At 41.1% G+C, this 25,687-nt stretch overlaps 1 protein-coding gene and 1 long non-coding RNA gene across 3 annotated transcripts in view; one reads left to right on the top strand and one right to left on the bottom strand.

Annotated features, from left to right (window-relative positions):
• The window catches only part of INPP4B (inositol polyphosphate-4-phosphatase type II B), a 516,678-nt gene that overhangs the window by 95,753 nt on the left and 395,238 nt on the right, over window positions 1-25,687 (bottom strand). The window contains exons 18-19 of the mRNA XM_045019298.1: window positions 17,303-17,515; window positions 6,719-6,866 (exon numbers count right to left, since the gene is read on the bottom strand). Coding sequence (XP_044875233.1) covers window positions 6,719-6,866; window positions 17,303-17,515 — 361 coding nt within the window. The remainder of the gene's footprint in view (window positions 1-6,718; window positions 6,867-17,302; window positions 17,516-25,687) is intronic.
• Window positions 3,076-24,775, top strand: LOC123371556. Of its 2 annotated transcripts, XR_006579841.1 has the most exons (4): window positions 3,076-3,163; window positions 17,593-17,723; window positions 24,039-24,160; window positions 24,475-24,775. It is a non-coding gene; the product is annotated as an uncharacterized LOC123371556 (long non-coding RNA). The 2 variants fall into 2 exon arrangements; XR_006579840.1 differs by lacking the exon at window positions 24,475-24,775 and having other exon boundaries at window positions 24,039-24,366.

Below are 25,687 nucleotides of genomic sequence, written 5' to 3' on the forward strand. Positions count from 1 at the left end.
GGCAGTGGTGAAAGGTCCCCCACAGCTTCCCCTCTGTCACTTAGGGCTGGTTTACACTGGGGGGTGGGGGATCGAGCTAAGATATGCAACTTCAGCTACGTGAATAGCGTAGCTGAAGTCGAAGTATCTTAGATCGAGTTACCTACCGTCCTCACGGCGCGGGATCGACGTCCACGGCTCCCCATGTCGACTCCGCTACCGCCGTTCATGTTGGTGGAGTCCCGGAGTCGACAGGAGCGTGTTCGGGGATCGATATATCGCGTCTAGATGAGACGTTATATATCGATCCCCGAAAAATCGATTGCTACCCGCCGATACGGCCGGTAGTGAAGACGTACCCAGAGTCTGCAGTCAGACAGCACAGCTCCAAACTGCATGTTGCTGTCCTGGAGGGGGCATGGCCTGGAAAGCCAGAAGGCAGTCTTGATTGAGAACACCTCAGAGTCAGTCTGCAGCAGAGCAGTGTGGCTACTATGGAATCCTGATTTCAACTTAAAGCTGCGCTTTCCTAGTGGAATTCCTGAGGGAAGGAAGTGGTGCAAACTACTTCTCCCCAGCCCAGTTGTGTGTACTAAGCACAAATACCGACCCTTCAGACCAATACAAGAAATCTATTCATAGCAAAAGTAAAGGCTTGACAGAATCAGGCACGTAAGGCCATGTAAAAAAAAATCAAAAACATGTCCACGATTACAGGCCAAATTTTTCTGTGCAATTACCATGGCTATATGTGCAAATAGTCTGTCTGGCATTCAACTGGGAATTTCTGCCTCCCAATACCCAAATTGCATGTGCACAGTGGTAATTGCTCATACAAATTAGGCAAACTACATTAGGATATATACTTTTGGGCACGGTCATAGACTCCTGACCTTTTCAAAATCAGGCCCACTATGTGCACAGCCTAACTGGGCCCTTTAATGAGAACTGAAATATACTAGCTGTGAGCTAGCAAAACCCCAAGCTTCTCTCTTACTTTTCCCAGAAACATACTTAGAGGATTCAGATGCGGCTAATTCTAGCTTTGTAGCCTAATACCATACACTCCTTACTGTAAAGGGAGCAAAAATGCTACAGACTTCTGTGGATTTCAACTGTCTCAAAATTAAAATGGTATGAAATTAAAAAACAGGAGAGTTGAATGACAACAGAAAGCAGAAGGAAGTGGGCGCTATGATAACGAAAAGGTAGCTGGGACTGTACACTATGAGTAATTTCACTATATGCACTATCTAATCTCTTTCACTTTTATTTACATGAACTATGTAAATAAACTACTCAGACAGGATATGAAATGGAACAGACAGGACATAATGAAGGAACAAAAAGTGCTGTCTTAATATCCAACATCAAACAGGTTAGATATAGTCTACTGTCTCAAAGGAAGAAGCAGAAAAAAATAAGCTTCACATGCTACCAAATAATGAACCTTCTTAGTCCAAAATGTATTATGAAGATGACTGAAATAATTAGTCTCAGGTAAACTTCTTAAAAAGAGAGTTCAGAAATCTTATTTACCATGGTTCAAATATTTTATATATTAGTACTATAAAATGACAGTTAATTTCTTCCTCTTTCCAATGAGGACTTTGAGCTAGCTTTAACTCAAAGACAGTAGCTAAGCCCTTTGGGAAGGGGCCATGTCTTACCACACATTTGTGCAGCATTTAGCACAATGGGACCCCCATCCCGAGAAGGCCTCTGTGTATTACTGCAGTAAATGTAATAAAATAATAACAGCTTCATCTCTTTGCTGTATGGAAAGCAGAACCTGCTGTAATGTTTATTTTAACTGCACAACTTTGATGCAGAAGTGGAACAATTTACTGTTTATGGAGATTGCTATTCTACTGCCTAAAACCTAAAATTTTCCATATAATCACAGTGATTAACAGTGGATGCTGAAACCATCTGACCACACTAAACATGAGTGTGCCCTCAGCATTGTTTAGGAGAGAAATCAGAAGCCATACCGAAAACAAATGAAGAAGGCTGATAACCTGAGACAGGAAGTGAGTCAAATCTAAAACACACAATAAATAGGATTAACAAAATAACACTTGATATAAAATTGCTATCTTGCTCTAGATTTTCTGATAGTATTTTAAAACATTATTGATTCATTTAAACACTATCTCCCTCCCTCCTGAACTGCGGACAGTGAGTCTTTTAGAAAGACCTCATTCCCTCCTAGCATCCATCAGTTAATTCAAGTTGTTGAAGCTGGGCAGTCTTACAGTTTGAGAGAGAGAGAGAGAGAGAGAGAGAGAGAGAGAGCGTGCTAAGTAAAGGGAGAGAGGGAAGAAAAAAGGAATGAGAAAGATGAAAATAACAGATATGAGGAGTATATAAGGGCTGTGGAAGTAGAAGAATAAAGGGGTTCCACAGGAAAACTACAGAAAAGGAGAATGTGAAAGAAGAGACAGGGAAGAGAAGATGCAGAAAAGGGAGGAACACAAGAGAAAAGTTTATGGAAATTTCCATGCTCCTTCTCCTGAAAGTAGATGGCATCTGATGCTTACATAAAATACATTTCCACTGGGGAACTTTTATACAGAAAACTCTTCACTTGAGGAAGAAAACTCAAAAGGGAACATGGCATTGTTTCAAATCCCCACCAATTACTCTGTCACAGAGACAGACACTGGTTCAGGTGCAAAATCACCTGGCTCCCTAGAGCACGCAATTACAAAAGTGCTCCAATCTAGAGCTGTGGGGTCCCTCTCAATTTCATCGAGCAGATCATTCCACAAAACTATCCTAGCAGTCTGTCCACCTACAAATCTTAACATATACATTAGGATGAACGTAGAATCCTGTGCTTGCATGAGAGCAAGCTACTGCATGGTACAGACTGGTAACACTGAAATCCTTAAAAAAGGACTTTCACAGTCTGAGTACTATGAAAAAAAAGGGAAAATCATATAATTTAACTTTGTCAAGTAATTTTCCATAGCAAAACACTGAAGCTTAAGAAACAATGTTCTCCCTTAAAACCCATCTTCTCTTTATGCTTTATCCTGCAGTGAAATCATAATCCTGTGCTGATGACACCATAGTCTGTTACCTTGGAAACTGGTATCTCAAATTCAGCCTTAAGAATATACTCAACGGTCAAACTGTAAGAAAAGATAGATTAAGGAGGGCATAATCCTTGTTTAAAGTAAGTATCTATGAGAGGGGAAAAAAGCCAAAAGGTAAATGTATTCACATTATAAAATTTAGGAAATTTAATACAATGGATATGTTACACACCCTAAAATTCAATAAGTATATACTCAGAGGGTGCAAAGAAAATGAAACCCTACCTTTTCACCCTTTGAGTATGTATTATGATGCAGTCCTTAATTGACTGAAACATATCCTATTGCTCAGATAATCCAATATATCATGATAACATTTTCTACAACCTTAGATATGCAGGTGTAGAATCCTGTAACATTTTTTCCATTTTTTTAATACTTACACTAATTTTATGTCATAACGATGAAATATATCTTTACTGACAGCCCTTTTATATGATCAGTTCTCTTCTCTACAAGGTACATATTTTAATAATCTGGTTATAACTTCATGTGTTATATATATTTTCTTTTCAACCAACAGCACAGCTTTTCTTATAGGGTCAGTTTGAGGACTGAGCTAGTCAACTAGGAAGCTAACTGAGTTAACTGGGGACCTATGCATGCTAATACATTTACAGTATTACTCAGTTTTGTTATGTTTGTGGTATAACATGTAAGTAACATCCATTGAGAATTTTTCATATAAATGACTTTCATGGACTTTGTCTTGCATACACAAAATAGTATACAGCATTGCAAGATATAAATGTGTATCTACGGCTGTAAAATATCATGGTACTATGCTGGATTTCTTGAGAAATAGTATGACATCATGTAATGTAACCAAAGGCTACATATACCCTATGAAGCAGAATTAAATTTCAGTTTATCACCTTGACTATGGCATTTCCTGACTTCTGCGTACATAACCACAAAACAGAGAGAGAGAGAGAAAAAACAGAGAGAGAGAGAGAGAAAAAATCACCTTTAGGCAGAGATCACGCATGGAAAATTTTGGCCTCAGAAGGCAAAAGTTTCAGAACATTATCAGGAACTGAAAACAGGAAGGTATACTGGGTCTATTACGCAACATGAACTACACCAGTTCCTGCTGCTCTCCAATACCTGAAAGCTTTCCACACTGTGGAGATAACTTTTTAAAGTAAGTTCTACAATAGGAGGCAACTTTCAAAACATTTCAGTTTCAAGGTCTACCCTTCCCAGCTCCACTTTAAGCCATCAAAATTTAATACAGAAATGAAGCCACGCCTCCTAACAAATAAAATATAACAATATAAAGAACCTACAATTTACAACTAAGTAGACATTGAAGAAATCCAAAAAAGATCTTTAAAACACCCCAATTCTGTTCTCATTGAAGTCAAGTCAAATGAACTTCACTGGGAGCATGGTCAGGCCCTTAGTAAACATCTGAGAAGAAATAAGGGCAGAATTTAATTAAAAAAGAATTTGCTTCATTGTCATAATTACTACAAGGTTTGTTTATTCTTGGCCTGTTTTTCAACTCTGGAAGAGATTTTATGAGCAGAACAAATGATGTCTCCTGTAATTTCCTCAGATTAAAAATAGTACTGTTGCTTAGCATAGGGGCAGGATCTTAATTTACTTGGAGAACATTTAGCACATTTCTTAAATCCCTTTCAAGCTAAACATTTTTTGGGGAAGGTAATTCAAAGTAGTTTTGAATTTGAGAGATAAAGACTCTAATCAACTTTTCACCTGGCTTTGTAAATTACGAGCCTGAGTGTAAGCTTTTGTCCCTTTGTTATAGCTAAAGGTAAAATATCATACACAAATAGAATGGGACTAGTCAAATATGTTTCAATCTAAAGAGCACCACCTGGAAAATGTTCATGAAGCTTGAAAGAGCAAGGGGAAAATGGACTTTTAAAACTTATACTTCTCTAATTTCTTATTTTTGTGGGCAGAGGACTTCCAAAACACATACGCAAAGTTCTAAGTTTCTTTCAGTTAAGGTATACAAAATTAAAGTAATGTAAAATCTTGTTTTACAGTCAAAATGATCCATGCCATCTGGAGAATAGATAGAGAACTGTACGTATCTAACACAAAGGTAGCGTAACAGAGGCCTCATTTGCAAAACAAATCCAATATTCATTATTAAGATATCTACTACTACTTCATGATGTTGAAAAAAAACTAATAAGAGTTAATTATCATCACGGAGGGGGGGAAGAGGGGGAACGTGGTGACGAGAAAGAGGAACAGTTTGCCACAAGAACATCTAAGATTCAGTTTTGCTGTCTTTATCAGACCCAGGACTGTTGAGTTTCCCTTCCTGAAGACAGTTTCAAACTGAAGACTATTCCTAGCTGATCTGTGAGATTTTGTACCTCACTCCAACGTAAAAGAAACATTCCAAGTAGAACACAGTTCTGAATCCACATACTGTGCCTACACTCCACTCCCACAAATTATTACTGGAGAATAAAGTATAGACCAAAAAATTGCCACCCATTCCCCTGACCTTACAGCTGAGGTAGATTCTCACCTCTTATAGAGAGAAACTCTCAGAAGCAAATGTAACAGGTAAGAAAAGTTCCATCTCTTTACTATAAAAATAGAGTGACACATTTGATGCAGAAACTTTGGATGCCAGTCTTGGCACAAATCTCTGGTATTGGTAAATAAGTTGGCCTTCCAGCTGCATTAAAATTAGGGCTACAGCTAAAATCCCAGCATCAGTACACAAATGGGATGGAATAATAGCTTTAATTAAATAACCAAATCTTATAAAATTTCTAATAATTTAAATATCTTTGTTCTAAAACCAAGTCATGAAAATGTGGGAAACACACAAAGACGTAATTACAGGATAAAAGAAAACACTGTTCCACTAAATAAAAGGAAGAGTAGGTTTTCCAGCAGTTTGCAGCCCAGAATTTGGTTCTGCTTCCAAGACCCTTTCCTTGGGTCTTGGAATACCATACACCTTCAAAGAGGGACTTTTACATTCATTGCAACACACACAAAACAAGATTCTCATCTCGGATTTATACAGCTGATCTTGACTTTATATTTCACTCTCTGTGCAAATAAAAACAATTAGAAATCCAGACATGTAGGAAGAACAGAATAATGGAGCCAAGAATCACTATGTGGATCTGTGAGAATTTTCTCCACAGCATATTGTTAAATCATCCTCTACCTAATATCCAGTTCTGCAGAAACTGCTGCATTCACAAAAGAGAAGCAACTTTATCTTTAAAAATTTGATTTTGGAACCAGCAAAGGATTTATCAGCAAAAGACATTTTGAAAGTATGTGTTAAAATTTCCTTAAGGGTTAATGTATGCTCTTGAGTCATTTTCTGAATGGCAGTTTCACGAAAAACCTAAAATAGATTAAATTATGTCAGAGACTTCAAAAGAAAACACTGTTCTTTCAAGGAGGCTTTTATGTAGCACAAAAAATTGAGCACAGCATGCAGTTCTTGAGTGCACAACTGAGATGCAATTTGATAAACAGCTTTCTGTCATTCAAGGCTAGGAATGTGCAAAACCATACTATCAGCACTTTTATCAACAACACTATTCACTCTTTCTATCTCATTTTTATTGTGATTTTTTCATTTTATTTACCCAGTCAATCATAAAAAATAGGTTTCTTACCACTTGTATGTGATACCATGTGATCTGCAGATGAAGGGTCATTTTCGCTTTCCTTAATGCCGCTGCTGCTGTTGTCTTTTTCAAGCAGTCTGTCCACCATTGCAATAATGCAGTTTAAACTCTTCCCCACATTGGTCCACACCCTATCCTGAAAAGAGCATCAGTATCACTACACATTATTGAAAGAAGCATAGAGAGAGATGTATTAGTAGACCACTGGCTTCTTAATATTGTCTACAGTAGAATTACTGAATTGTAAAGTGAAAATTAGGTGTCTACAAATGATGTAACTTAACATCTTTACACAACATATCATCATTTCAAGAATTTTTTTTCCATTGTCCCTGTTTCTTTGGTGTAAATAAATGAATGGGAACTGATTTTTTTAAGGCAGTAAAAGCAGTACATTTGTAGTTCACTTCACACTGTCCAAAACCAAAGGCTAAATCTCCTAAATGTGCCCGCATTGCATGTACAGTTGCATGCAAAGTTGTCCACTTTCGGTTCAATCCTGTGAGGTTCTGAGCATCCTCGCCTCCGATTAACTGACTGCAATGGGAGGTGAGGGCGCTCGTTACCTTGCGGGATTGGCTCTTTGTTTGCAACACCATGGTTTGCACGTGCAGCTTTATCAAAAGGATGTGCCCATTTACTGAACCCTCCATTTGCTAAAATGAGACCTATGCTGAATAAGCAAACATAAAAATGAGAGATGGTACACCAATATTAGCAGCCTGCCTATATGCCACATTCAGTATCTAATGCAATTTCATTTTGTACATCATCTTCCATACAAATTGCAACCCATGACACTTTACAGAGTTAACTGGACATAACAAAAACTGCAGAAATAATAGAGCGGGGGTGAAATCAAGAGGTGTAAGCACAGATGAAAAGATAAGGTCAAGTCATTTGGAATGAGACAGACTAGAATCACTATGCTGGAGAGGAACAGGAAGGCTCCTGTAGGTGTCAGGAGCTGCAGAAGAGAAGGCTCTTAGATCCACACTAGTGGGTTTGCGTGGAAGGACAGAAAAGAGGCCAGAGCCAGATAAGTAGAGAGAAATTGTGAGACAAGGCTAGTGACAGAGCTTGGAATGACTCCATCCACACTTTAAAATTAAAATGAATCATTTGACCTGAAATAAATGGATAGGTAATGGAAGAAAGAGGATGAGTGATATGTGCGAGGTGGTGCCCAGAAGTGTACTGCGTGTTTCTGTCGTGGGAGGCATGGGAAGGGAGTTTTACAAGACAAAGTGAAAGAAAAGAGTAAGCAGGAAGACTTAAGCAGAGACATAATGAACGTCACATATGGGCAATGCTGTGGAGGTGAGGGATGGGAATATTCAGACATGGGATGTGTGGGAGAAGGAGAATTTAGACTAAAAAACAATACTATGGTTACAGACAAATGTAAACAAATGGAAGCTGGCCGGAGATAGAAGAGGCTGGATTTGTGCCAGAACTTCTACTCAGGCAAACTTCTTATTAATCTAAAACTATTCTGTATTGTGTATCACCATTATTTACAGCATATACTTCTGCTGTAGAATGTATCACACTTTCAGAAGTTGCTACAGTATTTCAGTACTTATGTGTATAGTTCTTAATGACTGGTGATTGCATGGTTTTCAAGGATCTTTTAATGAGACACTTACTATATAACAAAGAATTTGCTAGCCACTTCCAATATGAACACATAATATAATCTTAAACTATGTCCAATTAATCATAGATTGTATAACACATAGTGGGAAAGTGTACCTAATACTGTAAAATAATCCTGATTTATGTATAAGATTCTAAATTTAGAGATATGCAGAACATGAAGTAGATTTGTGATAAGTAAAGTATAATACATGTGTTTAGTACTAGTACTGCATGTATTATATAGCATCCATTACATGTACATGAAAGTGGTGGCAGCTAAAAAGGAACACAAACCCTTCACGGAGAGATGTGATTTCAAAGGGAAACTAACAACACATTTGAATATGAGTTACATATAGGTTAATCAGTCAGTATAATCAGCTGTTAGTGCTTGTAACATAAAATCTGTTCATGTGATAAATCTGTTGTCATGACAATATAATCATGAAAATGTGCATGTATATATATATATATATATATTTTTTTTTACAAAACACACACACACAGAGTGTAGGTGTGTGTTTTGTAAAAAAACAATATAAACACTCACAGTGAAAGTACACATAGAAGGCCATACATATTGTATGCATTAGTGAAGCTAGTCCTCATATGGAAGAAATATGTAGTGTTGCTAAAGGAACGGCTTTTGCTTTAGGTAACGGGTTTTTGTTTTTTTTTGAGGACTGTTTTGATCAGAAGAATGTTCTAAATAAAGTCTCAACTGTCTGGAAGTGGTAAGAAATTAGTAACTCTCAGACAGACTTATTGTTCACCACTTAATATACTACTGAGGCCATAATTTTCAAAGCTAGCCTGTAGAATTTGTGGCTGAAATACTGTATGTACAAATAAACAAGTGGGAAAAACCAGCAGTTGTACATCCATGACAGGCAGTTAGACACTTAACTACCTGATATTCACATCAACATGGGGGATTACACAAGCTAATAATTGCATGCATAATATTGAAACCTAAATCAGATGCAGTGTAGAGGCCCATTGGAAATCTTAGCTCTAGATATCAGCTCTAACTCAAGGGTGCCTGAAAATTGTTGAGAAAATGAAGAAGTATGTTTTATTTCAACCATGAGTGTAAGAGTGATTTTGAGATGGGATTTCTGCAAAGAATAATGAAATATTGTAAACAGGAAAAAAGTAGGGCTGTCAAGCGATTAAAAAAATGAATCACGATTAATCACACGATTAATCACACCGTTAATAATAGAATACCATTTATATAATTTTTTTTGATATTTTCCACATTTTCAAATATATTGATTTAAATTACAAAACAGATTTTAAAGTGTACAGTGCTCACTTTATATTTATTTTTATTATAAATATTTGCACTGTAAAAATAAAAAATAGTTTTTTCAATTTCACTTAATAGAAGTACTGTAGTGCAATCTCTTTATCATGAAAGTTTAACTTACAAATATAGAGTTATGTACAAAAAAAACTGCATTCAAAAATAAAACAATGTAAAACTTTAGAGCCTACAAGTCCACTCAATCCTACTTCTTTCTCAGCCAATTGCTCAGACAAACAAGTTTGGTTACATTTGCAGGAGATAATGCTGCCCGCTTCTTGTTTACAATATCACCTGAAAGTGAGAACAGGCGTTCACGTGACACTGTTGTAGCCGGCATTGCAAGATCTTTACATGCCAGATGTGCTAAAGATTCATATGTCCCTTCATGCTTCAACCACCAATCCAGAAGACATGCCTCCATGCTGATGATGGGTTCTGTTTGATAATGATCCAAAGCAGTACAGACCAACAGATGTTCGTTTTCATCATCTGTGTCAGATGTCACCAGTAGAAGGTTGATTTTCTTTTTTAGTGGTTCGGGTTCTGTAGTTTCTGCATCGGAGTGTTGCTCTTTTAAGACTTCTGAAAGCATGCTCCATACCTCATCCCTCTCAGATTTTGGAAGGCACTTCAGATTCATAAATCTTGGGTCAAGTGCTGTAGCTATCTTTAGAAATCTCACACTGGTACCTTCATTGCGTTTTGTCAAATCTGCAGTGAAAGTGTTCTTCAAATGTACAACACGCTGGGTCATCATCCAAGACTGCTATAACATGAAATACATGGCAGAATGCGAGTGTAAAACAGAGCAGGAGACATACAATTCTCCCCCTAGGAGTTTAACGAGCATCATCAGCATGGAAGCATGTCCTCTGGAATGGTGGCCAAAGCATGATGGGGCATACGAATGGTTAGCACATCTGGCACATAAATACATTGCAATGCCGGCTACAAAAGTGCCATGCCAACAACAGTTATCACTTTCAGGTGACATTGTAAATAAAGAACGGGCAACATTATCTCCCATAAATGTAAACAAACTTGTTTCTCTTAGCGACTGGCTGCAAAAGAAGCAGGACTGAGTGAACTTGTGGGCTCTAAAGTTTTACATTGTTTTGTTTTTGAGTGCTGTTATGTAACAAAAAAATAAATAAATCTACATTTGTAAGCTGTGCTTTCACAATAAAGAGATTGCACTACAGTACTTGTATGAGGTGAATTGAAAAATACTATTTCTTTTATCAGTTTTACAGTGCAAACATTTGTAATAAAAATAATATAAAGTGAGCACTGTACACTTTGAAACTTAAATAAATATATTTGAAAATGTAGAAAAACATCCAAAACTCTAACCCTAACCGTCATATGTAGGTGTGGGCAAGAGAAACATAGGGAGTAAAGAGCCTCCATATTCTCCACAGAAGAGGCTGAGAGAAAAGGAAGTCACTGCGTTGGGGAGTCACAAGGACTATACAAAGCTAAGCATTGATTCTGATGCTTTTCTCTCAACAGGGGAGAGGGCCAAATTTTTAACAAAGAGGCCCTTCAAGTTTTCCATCTCGTTCATATGACATTTCTTAGGTAAAAAACACACTTTCTCACCAAATAAAATCCATCAATTCCATACTATTCCTCTGCACATAAAGAAATCCATCAACTTCATATTCTTTCCCACCCCTCCAAAAATCCATGATTTCCAGACCATTTTCCTCCATCCCATCACTCCTTCCACTTGCCTCCCACCTTCTCAACCCAATATGCTTCCCCCTACCCAACACCTCATGAAAACTATTTCACAGGTAGGCTCCTCACAGCCGGAGTAATGGTAGCAGGAAAGTGTCCTTCAGCCTGTGCTGGCTGCAATAATAGCAGGCAATAGCCGACCTGCTACTTTTACCTGCAGGGCAGATGGCCAGGGAAAGTGGGTCTCCTTTGATGGTGAATCAGATATTGGGTCCCCTTTAGTTCTGGAGTGGGTGGGTTTCCCCTGATTGTTAGGGGTCAGATGGAGCAGCAGGTTCCCTGAAGAGGTGGTGGGAAATCAGGGGAAGGGAATTAGGCTTTTGGCTCTCCCGCCAGTGCTTGTTCTTTAAACATTGGACAGGCAGGCCAATGACAGGAAGAGAGGAGGGCTGCAATGGGTGCAGGCTCTTACTCAGTTCAGCAGCAGCTTGGCTTTGCCGCCTCTCCTCCTCCTTCGGAGAAGTTTTGGGAGGCAGCTGGGATTTAGGGCTGCACAGTGTATACAGCAATGCATCCTCTATTCATTCCTACTGGCACTAGAGACGGATGCAGAAGAGAAGTTTCTCTTACAAAAGCTACTGTGGCAGTGGCAGATATACCCACACCATACCAGCCACCTGAGTCACCAAAGCCAGCTCAGCATCATATTTTTAACAAGCAGGCCCAGTCTTCATACTTTTAGGTAACCCTGTTAAACAATTCTCTCATACCCTCCATCAGAGGTGGTGCTATATAGCTCACTGAGGGCCTTAAGCAGGAATATTTTAGCTCCCCCCCTCCCCAACACATACTAATAGGGGGGCCCCAAGCAATTGCTTAGTTTGCTTATGCCTAGTGCTGGCTCTGCACTCTCCCCATAAATGTAACCCTCCTGGTAGCAGAGGGCCTGCCTAAGAATTTTAAGAAAGGTTAATAAGGTGGGATCTGATTCAGGAGAATCACTTACACTCATTTTACATCACTGACTTAACTGGAGTTATTCCTGATTTGCACTGTTGGTGAAAGGAAAATCTAAACTGTGATTCTTTGAGTTACACCTCAGACTTAACCATCTCATTTTACACAGGCGAGAGGAAGAAAGTGAGTGTGCGTGTGTACGTGTACGCATGCACACATGCTGAGTTCTCCCTCAGCTTCTTTCTACAGAAGCTGAGCACAGTTCAGCCCTCACAGTGGGTTTACATGGGTTTAAGTTTTCAATGCTATCTTTGCAAGGAGAAGGGGCAGAAACTTGCTTTTCCTTTTGAAATAAAAGACAGAATTCTACGTCATGGGGCCCAAAGGCTGTCTTTATTTCCACAGGCCTCAACAAACACCCTGCAGAGCTCATCAACGACCCCATCCCTTCCACACCAGCCAGCAGAGCTTTGTTTTTGCAAAGTAGAGCACAGCCACTGTAGTTCCCAGAGGTTTGAGAGGCACTGCACCTGCTTAAATTATCATGCAGGCATGCAGCTATGCGCCAGAACTGCATGTTAATAGTTCTTCATGGAATGTTCATAATAGATCATGCATCTTAATGAACGTTCAAGAATCCTAGCTAATGTCCACTCATGATGGGACAGTACTTTGGAATGGGATATAGCAGTGGTTGCCAACTGGTCAATCGCGATTGACTGGTCGATCCTGGAGACTCTGCCAGTCAACTGCGATCTCTGGCTGCTAAAAGTCCGGTGGTGCAGTGGGGCTAAGGCAGGCTCCCTGCCTGTTCCAACCCCATACCACTCCCAGAAGTGGTCAGCACACCCCCGGGGCTCCGGGGGAGGGAGGGGCAAGGGTGTCTGCGCACTGCTCCTGCCTCAAGCACTGCCCACAAAGCTCCCATTGGCTGGGAACGGGGAACTGTGGCCAATGGGAGCTGTGGGGGGAGTGGGGGGTGAGGGTGCCTGCAGAATGGGGCAGCATGCAGAGTCACGTGCCCTCCCCTAGGGCGACCAGATATCCTGGTTTTTAAAGGGTCAGTCCCGTTTTTGGGGACTTTTCCTTATATAGGCGCGTATTACCCCCCACTCCTGTCCCATTTTTTCCACAGTTGCTATCTGGTCACCCTCCCCTCCCCCCAGAGGCCATGTTCGCCCCTTCCGGGAGCGGCGTGGGAGCAGCCTGCAGTAAGTGCCACCCGGCGGGACCCTGCAGCTGGTGAAAGTGAATGAGGGTGGAGGAGAGGCAGTAACGGAGAGGCGGGGAGGAATGGAGTGAGTGGGGGGGGCTTCAAAGAAGGGTTGGGGTAGATCCTGGGTTGTACTTAAACTAAAAAAGTGATCTTGTGCATAAAAAGGTTGGAGACCACTGGGAAATAGGCTATTGTGGATGGGAGAATATTTCACACAGGAATTACAGTATATTCAGATATTGCACACAGCAGTATTAGCACACTGGTTAAAATACTATAAAAAATAAAATAAAATTATATACAAAATACTGATTACTTTCCACTGTCAACATTCAATTAGTATACCAAAAATTATGCAATTTCTTTTATAAATATTTTTATATGTAATCTTCTAGAAGTGCCATTTTAACTGGGAAAAAAGTCAGCTTGTTCTCACCATTGTATGTTTTTATTATTACTATACAAATAGCATTGTAACACCAACCATGTTAACTAGTAAGTCAGAAATGTAGAGCAGAAACACTTCCAAGTGGCAGTCTGCCCACCCACTCTTGCATTATGCATGACATGATATTTTTTTCCCTCCCTGGAGGGAGGTTCTAGGATAGCAGAAGCAGCTGGCAAGCAGAGAAGGAAGTAACTATTCACAGGCAATCTGTAACTATCAAGTTAAATATTTTTTCTTAAGCAGTAATGCTTTGGTACTACCTAAGCATAGTGCTTACAATTACACCAGTATAAGTAACTCAATCAATACTGCTGTCAACTGTCTGGCATTAATGTTTGTATTTGACATCCAAAGAGAAAGGTGTATTATAGCACTGCTGCTCAGGGCCCTGATCCTGCAACTGGATCAACATAGCAAGATCCCTAATGGATCCACCAATTTGGATCCACTTGCAGAAATAGGACCTACAGTAAGTTGATTAGAAATGTATACTCAAAAAGGCTAAGAAAAACCTCTTACCCGATATAATCAACAAAGAACAGAAATACAAAAAGCTATTTTTCAAAAGGGTTTAGTTTGTACATTAAGTCTTAGCCTAATGGTGTATACGTCTCAAGGAATATAGGCAGTTTCATAAGTTAGTAAAAATCTGCATATGCATTCTTTTTAAATATAATTTCTTTGTATGACGCACAGATTAGTTAAGAATAAGAATAATTCAGTTTCTCAGATATCATTGCCCACTCAACATGAAAAACAGAATATTAAAATAGAAAGTTGAAAGCTACTCATAAAGAATTTTTTTTGCATTTTTTTTAAAGTTGGACCTAGAACTCATGACTCCAGATGCTTGTAAAATAAATCACCAGTATTGTAATAAATAAATAAATAAATAAAAAATTACGGAGTTATTTAAAGTAGCAAGACCTGGGTCAGTTTAAGAGTTTTGTAGGACACTGTTTTAGATTCCAGACAAACTAAACTTAGACTCCCAGCTCCAAGAAACTTCTGTTTTCTTTGATATAGTGAAAGAAAAGCAATATGTATCTTCACCAACACAAAGATGAAGAATACTGCATATGGCATAGAGCAGGGGTAGGCAACCTATGGCACACGTGCTGAAGGCAGCACGCGAGCTGATTTTCAGTGTCACTCAACACTGCCCAGGTTCTGGCCACTGGTCCAGGGGGCTCTGCATTTTAATTTAATTTTAGATGAAGCTTCTTAAACATTTTTAAAACCTTATTTACTTTACATACAACAATAGTTTAGTTATATATTATAGACTTATAGAAAGAGACCTTCTAAAAACGTTAAAATGTATTACTGGCACGTAAAACCTTAAATTAGAGTGAATAAATGAAGACTCGGCACACCACTTCTGAAAGGTTGCCGACCCCTGGCTTAGAGAGTCACAGAAAGCACAATATTCCTTTGAGGTTTAATTGTTTTCTAACTTCCAAACAAATTTTCAAAGAAATGTTATTGCATAACTAAATTGCAGATTAGCTTAAGCATTTTTCTCACACTTTCCAAGCACTTGGTCTATTTCCACCATGTTGACAAGAGTTCAGTAATTAAAACTAAGATAATATATGCCATCAGCTTTCCATTAAAACAGAGAATGGGAAGCTAATGAGAGGATAATTCAGGCCCTGATCTCTCAAAATACTTAAGCATGTGCTTAACTTTAATGGGAATACTTACATATTTCAAATTAAGCATGTGCTTAAGTGCTTCACTGGGCTGCTGATTTAGACAACTGTTAGGAGTCTGTAACTCATGTTAGAAAGAAATAAAATAAAGCTTCAACAAACAAATAAAACCAAGGTAGCGTCTACATAACTGCAAATGTAATAAAATGAACTAAGATTCAATTCGTACAAAATTATTAATCTTTTCAATGTCATCAACACTCATGATTTTATCACAAGTCTTGCAATATTATTTGTTCTTCTTAAAGCTCCAGCACCCAGAGTCACGTTATTACATGAAAATTTCAGCTTTCATTTAAAATAAAAAGCACATTTTTTGTCTTTTCTTTATCTGAAAAATATTCTTCTTTCCATATTCATGGTATAAGCAGAACTTTAGCTCAGGTGTGAAGATACTGAAGCTCACACAAGCAAAGATTAATTATTAATTATTGACAGCAAAGATTAATATGTTGAAGTACTTGCATCCATGATACCACAGCGATGAACTGCGTATAAGAAACTGACGAGAAATAGAATGGAGGATGTGGGAGGAATGTGTTGAGGAAAAAGATTATAAAAGCATCCACTGAAATAACGAATTCACAAAATCTGAGCTGTATAAATTGTGCAAATCATTGAAAGATCTGCTAAGAATGTTGACATTTAAAAAGCATGTTTGATTCTTTTATGGCATTTCAGATATCCTCTAAGAATAGATTCATAGAAAACAGTTCTCTTTCACTGATCATTAGTTCATGCATTTTGAAACTATTTATGTTCACTCTTGGCAAAAATTGAACTTTGATTTCATACTCCTTTTTAGTCCCCTTTATATCTGCTTAAATGACAAAAAGAATTGAGGTAAACACCAGGGCCGCCCAGAGGGCCTAGCACTTGGGCGACAGGTCCCAGGGTGGAAGGAACCCCCGCCGCAGGTCTTCGGGGCACTTTGGTGGCAAGTCCCGGAGCAGAAGGACCCCCCGCTGCCGAATTGCAGCTGAAGACCCGGCACTTCGGCGGCGGGTCCCGGGGCGGAAGGACCCCCACCATGGGTCTTCAGGGCACATCAGCGGCGGATCCTGGAACGGGAGGACTCCCCCACCGCCGAATTGCCACCGAAGACCCGGAGCAGAAGACGCTCCAGGGGCCCGGGCCCTGCGAGAGTTTTCCAGGGCCCCTGGAGCGAGTGAAGGACCCTGCCCCAGGAGCCCTGAAAAACTCTCGTGGCGGCCCCTGTGGGGCCCGGGGCAAATTGCCCCACTTGCCCCCCCCTCTGGGTGGCCCTGGTAAACACACAGCATGGCTTTTTCCCATCTGGTCATGAAGATTTTCGTTTCCAACACTGCTATACGCACAAACTAAGCAGTCACACACAAGCAAATTATTCATCAGAAAATTGTTTCAAGTTACTTTTGTGGGACTTCATTAGAAAAATATTCTTGGGATTCAAATGAATCAGAAAATGGAATCTATGCGTCTGTAAAATAAAGTAGTATTTAAAGTTTTAAAATTCTGTCTTTCTAACAAGAGGGGACATGGAGATTAAGACTTGTGTTTGTCTACACTTAGCTGTGGATTTTTTGATAGAGTTTCAAGCAAGAACTTGGAGGCTACTTACCCACTCTTCTTCATCATATTCTGAATGGTGAGGTATAGAGTTCTGCCGTTTGATCTGAGATGGATGGTCCTGACCCTGTGGCTCACCAGACCCTTCCACACTGTTTCTGGGCACAGTTGGCTTCTTGAGGACACAACCTGGACGGGCTGTGTATAGCGCTAAAAGGGCACTTCTGACCAGCTGATCCTTGAAGGCATGCACAAATAACTCTGTCTAGAAAGAAATTAATGGGCTGTTAGACCGAAGTGTGTAATGTATATGTAATTATTAAAATACACATTTTTGTTTAGGTAGAGTGAAAATTAATTGCTATGCAGTCTGAGACACAGAAAGGAACTTATACCAAACATTGGGGAACAATGTCAGGTTCTGGAACATTGCCAGTCTCTGAAATTCCACTCTTCTAAAAGTTAATGCAAAGGTACAGTATCTGTTATAAAGACCATCTGTCTACATAGTCCTGTTTTATTCTAGTTCCAAATCCTCTCTGTTGAGACAGGTTTCTATGGGGATAACTGTTTGAACAGTATTAATCTGCTGCTCTTTTTAAGTATGTTCCAACAAATGTCAAAAGAAAATGTGATTAATTTCAGAATTTTCTTTCCAAAAAAGAAACAAACAAATAAATAAATTCAAGTAGAGTATAGCACAAGGAAGGCAATGCTTACAAGTGGGACTGAAGCATATGCACAAAGCATGAGCTTAGATCAGTGCTGGAATAAGTCAAAGGCATAGGCACTATAGGCTCATGCCTAGGGACCCAGCTTTTGGAGTTGGTTGTGCGATGGTGTCAGAATCTCAGCTTTCTTTAAAAAAAATATCTAGCCCTTATGGTTGCAAAGACAAGTTTGAAAATGTGACTCAAGCATAACCAATGAAGTGACACCATCACAGAGAAACCAGAACAAAAGCTTTAAAATTACATAATGTTCCTTCACCTCAGTGGGGTGTTAACTCAAATCCACAGCTCTGGGAGTCTTTGCCAATACCATCCCAGCAGGAGACTCTGAGATGCAGGAGGATATGAGAGCAACAGGCCTGGCCTACTCACCCAAGCAGATATACTCCAGTTGCTGGCAGTACTGAGAGGTCTGCTGCCTGCCTTTTTGGGAGAAGAGGGACCTTGATGCCATTCCTAGAATGAGAACTGTGACTCTCAGGCCCATTTGTGGTTGACTACTCTGTGACAGCAGCTCTTGTCAGGCCTGACATACTCACTCTATCCAACATACTGTCGTCATAATCTGTATCTAAAAGGTGTCATGTAAAATATCATTGGAAAACTAACAACTCACTGGTTATTAATATTCTTGCATGATGTAGGTAGAGGATGTGTACAAAGAGTTACAAATATGTGCTAGAATTATGTCCTTAAAATGTGTTTGGCAAGCAGCATACAAGTCCATTCTGCTCTAGACAAAGGAATGCTCATTTGCTTGTCAGGCAGAGACAATGAAGGTCTGTTTACATACAAGATAAACAAATTGGTCATGGGGAGACAGACAGTATGGTGTCTATACCCCAACAACAGAGAGTAACCATTTGGGCTATAAAGTCCAGGGTCTGAACCGCAAATGATAAGTAACTGAATCAACTGATTGTATACAATATTATTGTATAACAAATGTGTATTAAGTAAGGTCCTTTCTGAAAGCTAATGATCCACTGGTAATTAATATCATTGTGAAATCTATGTATTAACACTATATGAGAAAATATGGATAATGCATGATATTACGCTTTAAAGTCTGTGACAAACACAGGGAGAAACAGGTTTTCCTCAGACAAAAGGGAAGAGACATATTGACCTGTCTCCAATGAAATTAAACAAGGTGTGATCAAAAGCAATGGAAGCCCCATTTACATATGAATCAGCAGGGGGATAGGAAGTCCACAAGAAGAGAAGAACAGCATAAGATCATCCTGAGTCTGAGGACAAAACGGTGAATTTGGGAAGCTAATATAAGGAGAAAAAAAGAAGCCATTTTGGCATCCATCACTGGACACAGACAAGAGGTCAGAGCTCTTGGAAGCTGAGAAAGATGGGGCTGTCATCTGAGTGGGCTGAAGTCTCTGGGAACAAAAGATTGGTAAGAAATCTACCAAGGCCGTAGTTTTTAAGTCTTAGCCATTACAAAGAGTATTTTTACTTTTGTTTGCAACCCTTTCTAACTTCATTTATTTTACTTGGTATCACTTAACCTATATCCTTTTGTTAATAAACTTGCTTTATTTTTACAATAAGCCATTTAGTGCTGGGCTTGAAGGGAAGGGTGTGTTTACTCCAATGAAGATAATAAGCTGTAAAGGAGCAAACAAACCTTATTATTTCTCTGAAATGTTCCAGGAAAGGGCTGGACACTTGAGGGAAGATTGTTTTGGGGAAATTCAGGACTGGGAGGTGTTGGAGTTATCCCTTCATAAGGTAACTGTTGATAGTGACTAGAGTGGGGTTGTTATTCTGTAGGCAGTCTGCTGTGGTCTGAGCAGAGTGCTGAACCAGGGCTGCACAGCACACAGTCACTCAGGATGCTTCATGCTTGCCTGCTGGCTGTTGGTGTCCAGGCAGGCTATGAGCCACAGCAGCAGAGCTGTTAAGACACCCAGGGTTACAGGGCAGGTGGTGACACAACCCCTGACTTGTTCTGGATCGCACCCCAGAACATGACAATAACACTGCCCCATCTTGCTGCCACTGAATATGGGAAGTGAGCAAGCCTTCTCCCCACCACCATATCAAGAGGGTGATGGGATGAAGCTACAGTGCGGAAGCAGGGCCCAAGGAGTGGAGCTATGGGGTGCCTTATGTTATGGTACTCCTTGGGCTCTGGTTTGCCTTAAATCTAGCCCTGAAATATATTACCCTGTTAAGCTTTCTGTTAGGAATATCATGGAAAGACATAATTTTCTACAAACTATGCCAATATGTTGCAATGAAATACACCTCTGACTTGCACAATTTATAAAGAACCAAATTATTCAAGCCTTTATCCAGTTTCTGTTCAATTCTTGCTCAGGTAAAGCTCCAATTGTCTTAGGTTGGAGTAATGTCAAACAAGGATTGAATTAGAAAAGAATAACAGAAATAATGAATTAATAATGACTTCAGCATTTGGCCCAAAGATTCTATAGCCACTGCATGGAATTTCATGGTGCAATACGGGGGTAGAATTTCTGTTCCCCCAATCCATGCATGGAGTAGTTCTCTGCACATGGGCCTCTTCCCTTCCATGCAGAGGAGTGACTCAGCTATTTTTCAGCACTGTCTTCCCATCACCTGAACATACTGGAAACATTCTCTGCATGGTTCATGAGCTACGCTGGGAGAGTGGGTGGAGATAGAACAGATCTGGGGTAGTAAAACAACTCTTTTCCTCTCTGGTACCTCAGCCTTTAGTAGACAAGATGATACATCTAACACGGGGTGAGCAACTTTTTGGCCTGAGGGCCGCATCTGGGTATGGAAATTGTATGGTGGGCCATGATTGCCCGGTGGCGGAGAGGGGTTCTATGGGGTGTAGCATGCGAGGGGGCTTTACAGGGGTGGTACCAGGGACTCCTAGGGCCCTGCCAGCAGTGACACCTGGGTGGCCATATCAGGCACCACGATGGGCAAAGGCACCTTAGCTGGGACGGAATCAGCCCCTGGGCTGTTTCGAAGCTTTTGAGGGTGGGAAGCTTACCTCAAGTTCCGCTTGTGACACTGTGCAGAGATCCCATGGAGCTAGACTTCGCTGAAAGGAGGATGTGGCACCCCTGTACATCTCAATTCCTAACCCATCCTCAGTGTAACCAACTACAACAGATTCTTGTGCCTGGGACCCACAGGATTTGCTCCTTATCAGTGTTCCTTGTCTCATCCTAGGTTAGTCACCATGTTCTAGAACTTTGCAGTAACTCAAATAGCCTCCAGCAACTCTCTCTTCCCTTCAGAAATGTGTATGTTCCATATCAGTGAAGTCCATATACAAGTGTGAAATAAATGTGTTAGTTTAGAACAATGTCAGGCTTCTTAAAAATACAATACAATATAATTCATCTAATTGGCTGACCACAGCATATAAAAAGGTTTACATAATAGGAGTTACACGGGTATATTATATTTAAGGTAGAAGAGAAGGTTATCTGATCCACTGACATATGTCCCAGTAAAATCTGACTTATGGGATTCTCAAACTTTTCAATGGATATATGAATTTTTTTTGTTATAAAAGGCCGAAGAATCCTCAACTACGTTATATCAGAACTTCTTCCATCATACAGCAGGGCCAAATTCATCCCCATTGTAACTCCAGAGACACAAATAGAGTTGCAACAAAGGTGAATCTGGCCCATAATATGATTTTTTTTTTATCATCTGAATGAGTAGAGTAAAAGTAATTTCAGTAATTCCAGGCTTCGAATAAACAGGATTTTTTCAGTGCAACTGACATATCACATGGATCAGGACCTCAATTACTAGACAGGTTGTTTTTGGATAATCAAAGTTTGGATAAATGAAGTTTGACTAAACTTCATATATATAGATAAACCCCAAGACCTCTTTGCCAAATACAATGCAGATGTTTTAAATGCACGATCACTGCTAATTGCCACATTTTTCTGGTGCTGTATGCTGTTCCTGTGTTCTCACTTATGCCCTGATTGAAAGCACATTGAAGTCATTGGAAAGACTCCTACTGGATATGTCTACATCACAAATTTTGGTCGACGCAAGTTACATTGGCACAAAGCCATTGCAATTAGTATATCACTGATGCACGTTCATGCTTGGCACCATTTGTAGGCATTACGTGTACTCACCGGAAGCATTTGTATCAATGCACAGTGCAGTGCACTATGAGTAGGTAACCCAGTGTGCAACCTGCTACCATCCAGAGAACTGTCTTTTGAGACGTTTTGGCAATGCAAGGTGGGGTCGAAATGAGTCATGCAGGGGTGATTGGAAGCAAGGTGTCAACTTCCCAGTGTACAACTGTCTCCATCCTATAATGTCAGCTATATCTCATAATTATCCCACCTTTTTCAAAATTCCACAAACCTGCATGGCCCTCCTCACAGTCTGCCATCTCTGACAGAAGCATGGACTCTTCTCAGTGGTACCAGATGACAGAACATGGAGTAATGGTCTCAAGTTGCAGTGAGGAAGGTTTAGGTTGGATGTTAGGAAAAACTTTTTCACTAGGAGGGTGGTGAAGCACTAGAATGGGTTACCTAGGGAGGTGATGGAATCTCCTTCCTTAGAGATTTTTAAGGTCAGGCTTGATAAAGCCCTGGCTGGGATGATTTAGTTGGGAATTGGTCCTGCTTTGAGCCAGGGGTTGGACTAGATGGCCTCCTGAGGTCCCTCCCAACCCTGACATTTTATGATTCTGTGGAAACTGCACAGCTCTCCACTATTGTCATAAGCGTTGCAAGCACAGGATGCATGATCCTCTGGTATGTGCAGATCTGCAAGAACTGAATCAGTCGGGAACATGATGATTTTTTGGAGGACAGATTGCTGTGGGTCATAGTGAGAACCAGTTGAAGGTTGTTGGTGGTGTTCATAGAGCAGGAGCATGTGAAGTGCCACTTCTGGGCCCGAGAAACAAGTACTGACTAGTAGGATCACATCATAATGCAGGCTTGGGATTATGAGCAGAACTTTCAGATGCACAAGGCCACATTCTGTGTGCTGAGCTTGCCCCAGCCCTCCAGCACAGGATACCAAAATGAGAGCTATACTGACAGTGAAGAAGCGATTGTTGATTGCTCTGTGGAAACTTGCAACTCCAGATTGCTCCCTGTTAGTGGGGAATCACGTTAGAGTTGGAAAATGCACTGTGGGGACTGGTGTCATACAAGTGTGCAGGACCATTAATTGCCTCCTGCTAGGCTGGATTGTGATTCTTGGCAGTGTGCAGGACATAATAGAGGGATTTGCAGCAATGGGATTCCTGAACTGCAGTGGAGCAATCGGTGGCATGCACATCCAGGGGCGGCTCCAGGCACCAGCACGCCAAGCGCGTGCCTGGAGCGGCAAGCCACGGAGGGCGCTCTGCCGGTCGCAGTGAGGGTGGCAGATTGCCTTCGGTGGCATGCCTGCAGAGGGTCCGCTGGTCCCGCGGCTTTGGCGGACCTCCCACAGGTGTGCCGCCGAATCCGTGGGACCGGGGACCTCCCACAGGCAAGCCGCCGAAGGCAGCCTGCCTGCCATGCTCGGGGCGGCAAAATACCTAGAGCCGCCCCTGTGCATATCCCTATTTTGCCACCAGACCACCTTGCCACAGAGTAGCTCAACTGAAAGGCTACTTTTCTATCATTATGCAAGCATTGGTGGATGACCAGGAATGTTTCAGTGACATCAAGGTGGGCTGGTCAGGGAAGGTGCATGACACTCACATCTTAAGAATGCAAGACTTTTCAGAAACATTGGGAATGCTGAAATGCCAATAGTGATCCTGGGAGACCCAGTCTATCCCTTGCTCATGAAACCATACACTGGCCACCTTGACAGCATCAAGGAGATTCAGCTACCAGCTCAGCAGGTGCAGAATGATAGGTGAATGTGGTTTTGGTAGATTGAAGGGACGCTGGCACTGTTTACTCACAAGAGTGGATCTCAATGAGAAAAATATCCCAATGGTTATAGCTGCCTGCTGTGTCCTGCATAATATTTGTGAATTATGTCTTGATGCATCTCCCTCTCCTTTTCCTGATGGGATTCTCTCCTCTCCGCTCTTTCCTTCTGCAGGCTGTCTGCAATGATCACCCTCCAGGCCCTGTCTGATACAGCACGGACTTGCAGGGTCTCACTGAAAATGTCATCCCGAGTCCTCTTCCTTCTCCTCCTTATCTGGTTCAGGCATTCCACAGGTGCGGAAGGGGAACCCCTCAGGGCTGCCATAGCAGCAGCTACAGATAAAGCACACAGAGATGTTATAGTCAGGATAGTCACAACAGAAAGTGAAACTTAAGATTCAGAACTCCCCACTTTTGCTCCCATAAAATTTTAAACAAGACCAGCTCATTGCACTTCTGCTTGGAAGTGCCTGTGCACGGTGCCACTCACAGCACCAGCCATGGTGAGTATGGCCCACAGGGTGAGGGAAATGAGGAAGGAATTTCTCATTTGCATGTAACTATGAGTATATGGCAATGGCACTGGATACTGGCATCATTTTCCACAGATGGTGATGATTTTAGCTGATCTCACTCCTGAGGGTAACAAAGGCACAGAGAGAACAGCTGCTGCTGGTGTCCTGAAGCCACCCAGGCCTGTATGCTGCTAGCCTGTGTACTGCAATGGTGCCTGCCAAAGTTGTTGTTCACTAGAGCAGGAGAGTGTCCTACCGCCAAGGAAGAAATAAGGCTGCCATCCCTAGAAACCTCTGGGAGAGGATTGCAGAGAACCTCCATGAAAGTTTCATTGAGACCTCTCAGGAGGATTCAAGGGACATCCCTGTGCACATAAACTAACTGCTCTGCATGCCCACCCTTGCTTTACTCTACAGTGGAATAAAAAGCAGATAACTCTACCTCTCTTTGTTATACTACCTCTTCTAGTACCAGTAAATTAATGAAAAGGCAATCATTGTGTCCTGTTAAGTTGGGGAACCCACCACTGTAATAGGAAATAAATTTACACACTTACCAAAGGAGCCGTCCACCCGCATCAGGCTCATCAGTGCTCGACTGCCGGGACTGACTGAACTGCGGTGGTCTCATACAGGTCCTGGCCCATGGCATAGCTGGAATCCATCAGCTGCATGTCCCCCATCCTCCTTGTCCTTGCTCTTTATGACAGGGGCCAGTGGCTTGGGCTTCTTGGCGATATTAACAGTGGTCTGCAGGGTGGTGGTGGTGTCTCTGCCAAGTACGGCATTCAGCTCTTTGTAAAAGTGGCAGGTCTGCAGCTTGGCACTGGATTGACTGTTGATTTCTCTGGTCTTCTGGTATGCCTGCTGCAGTTCTTTTGCTTTCACACGGCACTGCTGCTGGTCCCTATCATACCCCTTCTTCTGTATCCACCGTGCACTCTGCTTGTAGACGTCTGCATTACTGTGGCCGGTCCACAGCTGTGATTGCACAGCCTATTCTTCCCACAGGCCCAAGAGAGCCAATATCTCCTGTCTACGCCAAGTTGGAGCACATCTGGAGTGTGTAGCCGGCATGGTCACACAACGATGGAGAGCTGCTAGGTGTACTTTCTAATCAGGAAAAGGCATCTGAAAAATTCATGGAGCTTTAAAGGGGGTGGGGGGTGGCTTTTGGTCTGTGACCTATGAGCAATGGAATTCACAATTGTGACCAGAGTGGTCAGTGTTAGGCACTGTGGGACAGCTCTTGGATGACTGTTAGGGTCAACACAGCATCCACACTCATTACATTGACCATGACTCA

This window comes from Mauremys mutica, chromosome 5 (assembly GCF_020497125.1).
Source record: "Mauremys mutica isolate MM-2020 ecotype Southern chromosome 5, ASM2049712v1, whole genome shotgun sequence".
Taxonomy (NCBI): Eukaryota; Metazoa; Chordata; order Testudines; family Geoemydidae; genus Mauremys; species Mauremys mutica.